General features: G+C 39.4%; 1 protein-coding gene across 1 annotated transcript in view; it reads left to right on the top strand.

Annotated features, from left to right (window-relative positions):
- Window positions 1-281: 281 nt before the first annotated feature.
- The window catches only part of vwc2 (von Willebrand factor C domain containing 2), a 150,118-nt gene continuing 142,375 nt past the window's right edge, over window positions 282-8,024 (top strand). Inside the window, exon 1 of the mRNA XM_020512617.2 lies at window positions 282-644. Within this exon, the coding sequence (XP_020368206.2) occupies window positions 282-644 (363 nt within the window). The remainder of the gene's footprint in view (window positions 645-8,024) is intronic.

Genomic DNA, 8,024 nt, shown 5'->3' with positions numbered 1-8,024 from the left:
TGATTTACCTCAATGTGCTAATTTAAGATTAAATCTTATACTTATTGAAACAAACAGGGAGATTGTTATATGAAGTAGCCATTTTGAACAGAAGTGTCTTTCAAGGTGCATTATCAGATGACGATGCTCCTTTAAAGCTGCCATACCCACACTGTAAATAACTGTGCTCTTTTTGTCCTAGTGGTAGAAGTTGTGGCTGTGAGGAATGCCCTTAACAAATCCCTGTCATGGCCCTTGGAATTATCTACTCACCTGTCTTCACCTGGTGCCTGCTTTTCGTCATGCTCTGCTTTCCCTGTTCTGTGTCCCAGCCCCAAAAAGACACCACCGATGGGCCTGAGTCATGGCCCACAGTCACTGGTGCTGCACCGACCTCTGAATATTCATACCCTGATTACAGGGGTAAAGGCTGCATGGATGAGAATGGTTTTGTGTATGAAATTGGAGAGGAGTTCACACCAGGTCCTGCTGCCTGCCCGTGTGTCTGCACTGAAGATGGTCCACTGTGTGTCAAACCTGAGTGCCCTAGTCTGCATCCTCGGTGTATTCGAGTGGACACCAGCCGTTGTTGCCCTGAATGCAAGGAAATGAAAAATTACTGTGAATTTCGGGAAAAGAAATATAAACAATTGGAGGAATTTGTGGTAAGAAAAAGCTCCCACTTTCAACTGTTATTTTGAATTTTGACCATTTAATCATAAAATGCTTTTCCTGTTATACGCTACATTTGTTCCTCTTCACTTCTGCATTTAAAATTCTGTAATCTTAAATTCTCTATTCATTGTTCCCCCAAATTTTTCAATTTGTTTTCTGTAAGGGATATCTAAAACTGAAGTAAGGGTTTCGGCCAGTATTTGGAACCTTTCACAAGTAGCCATTACTCATGTATGAACTTTGATCATGAGTGCTACAGGGCTAATCAATTAAAGAATACGTTGTAGCTGACACTATATATTTTCAATCAACATCCCAACATGTGCTATCCAGGGATGTCATGGGGTAGTGATGAATCCTGGGTGATGATTTCGTTTGATTTGATAGAAGCAAAAATGCCATTTGCTTTGTGCCTATTATTGCACCATTTTAGCACATTACTGTATATGAACATCCATAAAGAAATTCCATAAATCAAATGAACCAATAATGACAGTCAGTTTTCCTCCTAAAACAGGAACAGAAACTGGGAATAAAATATGCATAATTAACAGAAATTTTTGTCAGTATGAACGGTTTAGTTTCTGTATTTTATAAATATGTTTACATGTTTTAATAAAGCATTCTTTTACTATAATCATTACTTGAATTTCAATATTTTATTGTGATACCATCTGTACATATTATCAAAAGGAATCATATTGTGCCCTCTGTTTGATTTGCTAATCTTACTGTTATAACAGGGTTTTTTTCTGGCTCAAGATGGGAGCAGTTAACAAATGTACATTAAGGTTTGATTCAAAACGGCAACTCATCCAAGATTTTTTAAGCCGTTTCATGGGATCTGCCTATTGTTAGCAAAGGAAGCCTTTGTTTTTCATCTCTTAAATGCTCATGAACTGAGTGCCTTGCTTGATTATTTCAGAGGGTAGTTGAATCACCCACATTACAATGGATCTGGAGTCACATATTGGCCTCACAGGAAAAGATGGCACATTTCATTCCTTAAAGGACATCAGTGAACCGCATGGATCTTTATGACAAGCAATAATAGTTTCATAGCATTGCTGAGACTAAGTTCCAGTAGTTGTTGTGGTGTAATTTCAAACCATGTCTTAGCTTGAAGCTCTGAATTGTTAAGCCAATAATATTACAACTGCTCCACTATTGCCCCCAAGATGTGAATAAGCAGACAAAAATAATTTTAGGTGCTGATTACTCTATCACTTAATTTATCAATTACAAAGTGTCATAGTAGATGTGGGATATATGAATGCTTGGTTGTTGAGCGTTTTGCACTTCTATTGTCTCCTCTTGGATTTCTTCTGAGTATTTCATAGAGTGGAAATCATAGAAATGTTAAGACAGAAGGAGACCATTCAGCCCATTGTGTCAGCACTGGCTGTTCAAATGAGCATCATTGCCTACTGCTAATTTCCTGCTTTCTCCCCACAGCTTTGCACGTTATTTTGATCAATATGTTCATTTGGTATGTTCTTAGATGCCTCAATTGAACTTGCCTCCGCCACAATTCTGGGCAGTGCCATATCCTAATTACCTGCTAAGTGAAAAAAGTTCTGTAACATAAAATTTGCTATTTTCCAAATCACATTAAATCAGTGCCTTTTGGTTTTTTGATTCTTTTACAAGAGGGAACAGTTTCTCCCTGTCTACCATATCAAACCTGTTCATGATTCTGAAAACCTCTATCAGATCTCCTGTTATCCTTCTCTCCAAGGAGAATGGTCCCAACTTGAAACTATGCTCCTAACTGAAGTTGCTCATCCTGGAAACAATCTTGTAAATTGCTTCTGCATGCCCTGCAATGTATTCACATCCTTCTTATAATGAAGTGACCAGAACTGCATATAATACTCCAGTTGAGGTCTAAGAAGTGTCTTATACAAGTTCAACATCACCTCCTTATAGAATCCCTACAGTGTGGAAACAAGATGTACGGCCCAACAAGTCCACGCTGACCCTCAGGGCATTCCACCCAGAACCATCCCCCTAATCTAGGCATCCCTGAACACTACGGGCAATTTAGCATGGCCAATCCACCTAGCCTGCACATCTTTGGACTGTGGGAGGAAACCGGAGCACCCGGAGGAAACCCACGCAGACATGGGGAGAATGTGCAAACTCCACATAGACAGTCGCCCAAGGCTGGAATCGAACCCAGGTTCCTGGCATTGTGAGGCAGCAGTGCTAATGTGCACCTCCTTGCTCTTGTACAAATGTTCCTGATCATAAAGCCAAACATACTTTATGTTTTATTAATTGCTGTCTGATCTGTACATGTATACAGTTGGGTCCCTTTGCTCCAGCACCCCCTTTACAATTGTAACCCCTATTTGGTATTATCTTTCAAAGTTCTTCATGCCAAAATGCATCACTTCATACTTTTCTTCATTAAGTCCAACCTAGCACCTATCCGCCAATCTGCAACTTGACTGTGTTCTTTTAGAGTCCTATACTTTCCTCATTATGGTTTACAATTCTTCCAAGTCTTATATCATCTGCAAACTTTGAAGTGTCACCTGCACACCAAGATCTAGATCATTAATGTATGTGAGGAAAAGCAGGGATCCCAATATCAACCCCTGGAGCAATCCACTATAAACCTTCCTTCAGCCTGAAAAATGTCTATTTACCATTACTCTGTTTTACTATCATTCAGCCAATTTTATATCCACATTACTATTGTGTCTTTTATTCCATGACCCATAACCTTCCTCACGTGTCTGGTGTGACATTGTATCAAATGCCTTCTAGAAATCCATATACATCACATCAACAGAGTTACCGTCATCAAGCCTTGCTGTTACCTCAAAAGCTCCAAGTTAGGTAAACATGTCTTCCTCTTTGGAAATCCATGCTGACTGTTCCTAGTTAGCCCACTTTTTTCTCTGTTACTAATAATTCTATCCTGAATAATTGTTCTAGGTGCTTCCTCACCACTGAAGTTAAACTGATAAATATGTAATTGCTGGGCTTCTCCTTACAACCTTTCATGAATAAGGCCGTAATATTTGCAATTTTCTAGCCTTCTGAGATCTCCCCAAGCTTAAGGAAGGCTGAAAGACTGTGGCCAGTGCCCCTGCAATCTCCACTCTCCATTTAGGATTTGAACTTCCAAATCTAAATTCCTCTTAAGTAACAAGGGTTCAAAGCCACTGTGTTGTTGGTGACATACAGTTATTTAAAACATGATATTTTCTTAAAAGTTACACCACTTGCTGCCACTGAGAAAATTCATACCAATGAAGGGTCTAGGCCCGAAACGTCAGCCTCTCTGCTCCTATGATGCTGCTTGACCTGCTGTGTTCATCCAGCCCTGCACCTTGTTGTCCTACTATCTCTCATACCAATGGCTGTTGACTTTGTTCGTAACAAATAGGTTAAATGTTTTGTAAAACATCTGGTTTCATGTGACATGTGCATCAATTTTATGTGGTTGTTGGCTTCTGTTTTATGCATAATCATGCAAAGAGTTTAGGCTCAAGAAGCGTATGCCTGGCAAAAAAAGTGTCTGCATTGTGTGTCACTGCCAATAGTGTAGATTTGACTGTGAATGATGTGGTCAATGAACATCTTCCTGCTGTGGCCAAAGCTGGAAAGAAATTGAAGTTAAAGTCCATAGTTGTTCATCTATCAAGTAGAGCCTGGCAAGATATCAGCCTCTATTTTGAGGGCCTCTGTAAAACAAGTCTTCAATGTCACTTTCAGGTATCAAGTCTATTCATCTATACTTGTCGCTAGTTATTGAACTGGAATTAGATAATTGGAAAACCTGTGAAGATATCTTTGAGCTTAGAGATCTTTGAGGTTTATGCAGAGCAATATATTGGGCTAATGAGCTTTTGTAATGGGAATTATTCTGTACTCAAGCTGAACAATGAAGCAATGTATGCTACATGTCTGCTAATGAAGCACTTTGCTAAAAGAAAGTAGATTATACGTGCATTACTCAGCTAATAGCACAGTAACAGATGTAGGTTACATTATCCAAAATACATTATGCACAAGTTTCCTGAATCATTTTTCATCCTGGTTTGAAGTCCATTGCCAAGGATAGGGTTGGGTTTGTTGTAGAAATGGAAAACTACGAATGTTCTCCCTATATCAGAGTTTTGCTAGGAACACTGTAACAGCATTTAGCTTCAAGTCTGGCACATCTCTTCATTAAAACCGTTTACCTGAGGACCTGAGTTAATCAGCTGTTGATGCCTAAGGTTTATCAGTAACAGATCAGATACCTCAATGTGGAGACTCTTCCACCGTGCTACAAGCCATTTCCATCAAATGATTGAAGAAACTTTGAACCACTACTGTTGGAAGGTATTTCCTACTTATATAAAAATGTAATCACATAATTAGGGTTCAGACCTCAACTTTATTAAATTGCTCCAAGACAAGAAGCTGCTATTGAATCTCTAGTTGGTGGAATAAGTGTTCCCTGGAGTAGAGTGATTGTTCATTCTGTAGTCAATAGTTGCTGGAAATTCATTTGTAAACTAAGCATCTCATGTTCATGAGTTGGTCTTGCAATTCCCTTAGCAAAGGTTGGATCTATGTTTTGTCCGTTGTCTAATAACTAACTCAAAACTAGTCTCATCAGAAGATTTCCTTGGCTCAAATCAATTTCTACTGAACTAGCCTGCTGAGAGAGGCAGTTTGGTGAACCATGGCAGATTCAGTATTTTGATAGATGAGATAACTCTTCAAACCATTGCTTGAACGGGTAAGATGGCCCTGAGAGGTCATACTGTAGGAAACTTACCATTGACATTCTTGGTCAATCATACAATTCTAGAGCTGTACACATTTAGGTGACCCAAGCCTTACGTTTTGAAATGTTGCACTTTCATTCTTTCTGCTGTCTAAATAGTTAATGTCTCTGAGGAAAATATAACTTATTGGGCAAGCATAAACCTGACTCACAATCCATACTCTGCACTTTGATTTGGAGATTGATAAAGATATAGGTTTATGAATGCATCCAATACTGACTGACTATAAAAAAGTGTATGATTGTGTGTATCTATATCCTTAAACACTGATTTACCCAAGTGTATTCAATTTTAATGGTTATGAGAGTTTATAATTGTCTGAAGTCTTAACTAAATTATATCCACAGAGCCTTTATTTTATTTGCTGCAGTTTGAGATTTTTACAATTGCTGCACTATTAGTTTTATTGCTTTTTTTCAGGCATATGTTTAAATCTTCCAAATAATAGTAGACTGGGAACAACCAACCAGAAAGCAGAGTGGAGATTTGGCACATCGGTTTGCCATCAGTCAACAGTGTATGCAGTTTAGCATTTGGGTTTCATGCTGCAATTAGAAATGTTTGTCAATTTTCTGCTTATAATCGCAACCATACTAAGAGTAAACACATCTATTGTGCAGTTTGTTGGTGTTATCAATAACAGTAATAACTTTTTTGTAATATTAAGAGAAAGTAAGTGGCTGGCTTGGGGGTTGCTGACAGTTTTTGAAAAATAATTAATCGAAAAAAATAATGAAAAAATTTGGAATGTTCAGTAGCATTTTTTTACGCTATGTGTTTGCTTATCAGAAGAAGGCTTTGTATTTTTATCAAATGAAGCAGTTTTTAAAACTGATTGGTGAGTATTTCTGGGCTTTAAAGCATGATCTTTAGATTGTGTTGCAATCTTAAGGGTTTTTTTTGCTTAAAAAGAGCTCGTTCAGAATAAGTTTGAGTTTTGCTGAGGCCTCTTCTGGAGTACTGTGTGCAGTCCTGGTTGCCCTGCAATGGGAAGGATATTATTAAATTGAAGAGAATTCAAGAAAGATTTACCAGGATGTTGCTGGGAATGGAGGGCTTGAGTTATAAAAATAGACTGGACAGGACTTTTTTCACTGGAGCGTAGGAAATTGAGGGGTGACCTTATAGACGTTTATAAGATCACGACGGTCATAGATAAGTTGAATAGCAATGGTCTTCTCCCTAGGGTGGGGAAGTTCAAAACTTGGCAGCATATTTTTAAGGTGAGGGGAGAAAATTTTAAAAAGGACATGCAGGGCAAATTTATTACACAGTGAGTGGTTCGTCTGTGAATTGAACTGCCATAGGAAGTGATAGATGCAGGCACAGTTACAACATTTGAAAGACATTCGGATAAGTACAGGAATGGAAAAGTTTGGAGGGATATGGGCCAAACGCAGGCAAGTGGGAACATGGTTGGTGTGGACTCGTTCGATCGAAGAGTCTGTTTCCATGCTGTGTAACTCTATGACATTGACTCTGTGAATACTGGGGTAAAAAATGTGGACCAGAGTGAACACATCTAAGTTTACAGCTTTACAATCATATAATTCATGTTGAGGAGCTGGAGTCCAAGTTGCAGATATTGTGTCACATCAGGGAAGGGGAAGTTGTCCGGTCAGTTTGCTTCCTGATGTGGTCACACCTAATTTAAGTTCTGTCTCTGAGAAGGGATGGGAGGCAGTGACTGCAGGTGAGGCAGATATAGAAGCCCAGGTGGTAATGTTGAAGGTGCCTTAGCCCCTTGTTCAACAAGGATGAGGTTCATGCAAGCTATGTGGAGAGAGTGGAGGCTGCAGGGAAATAAGCAAACTGACCAAGCATCATGGCACAGGGAGCTAGTCCAGCAGTGGGAGGAAATGGTAATGTAGCAGTGGTAGTGACAGTCTATTTACTGGGAGATACACCGTTCTTCTGCATGGGCATGGGTCCCAAAGGCAATGTTGCCTTGCCTTGTGCCAGGGTTAAGAACAACTCCTCAGGCTGGATATGAACTTGGAGGGGAGGAATCCAGTTGTTGTTGTCCACGTTATTAGCAATGACAGTGATAGGACGAGAAAGGAATTTTGCTGAAAGATTTTGAACAGTTAGGAGCTAAATTAAAAAGTAGAACCTCCAAGGTAATAATTTGGGATTAAAACTGCACAATGAGCAAACTGGTAGAGGTGAATAAAGTCAAGGAGTTAAATGCGTGGCTCAAAGATTGCTATGGGAAGAATGGATTTCAATCCTTGGGGCACCGGCACCAGAACCGGGATAGAAAGAAGCAGTTGTGTTGGGACAGGCTTCACTTGAACCATGCTGGGACCATTGCCCTGGTGAATCAAATATCTAGGACAGTAGAGAAATCCTTCAACTAAATAGAGCAGGAATGTGTACATTTACAAAGTGAAAAGGATATGGCAGAATTGCAGGGCAGATGTTTAAGTAATGATACCCAGGGTGGGAGAGAAGAGACAGCATGTCTAAACATTAAAAAAGCACCAAACAGGGTTAAAGAGGGGGAATGTTAGTCCAAACTTAATGCCGCTCTACTGAAGTGTGTTATGTTTGGAACAAAATCAGCTAATTAACTGC

Source organism: Rhincodon typus, chromosome 2, assembly GCF_021869965.1.
Source record: "Rhincodon typus isolate 14 chromosome 2, sRhiTyp1.1, whole genome shotgun sequence".
Classification (NCBI taxonomy): domain Eukaryota; kingdom Metazoa; phylum Chordata; class Chondrichthyes; order Orectolobiformes; family Rhincodontidae; genus Rhincodon; species Rhincodon typus.
This window is presented reverse-complemented; position numbering and strand designations above follow the sequence as displayed.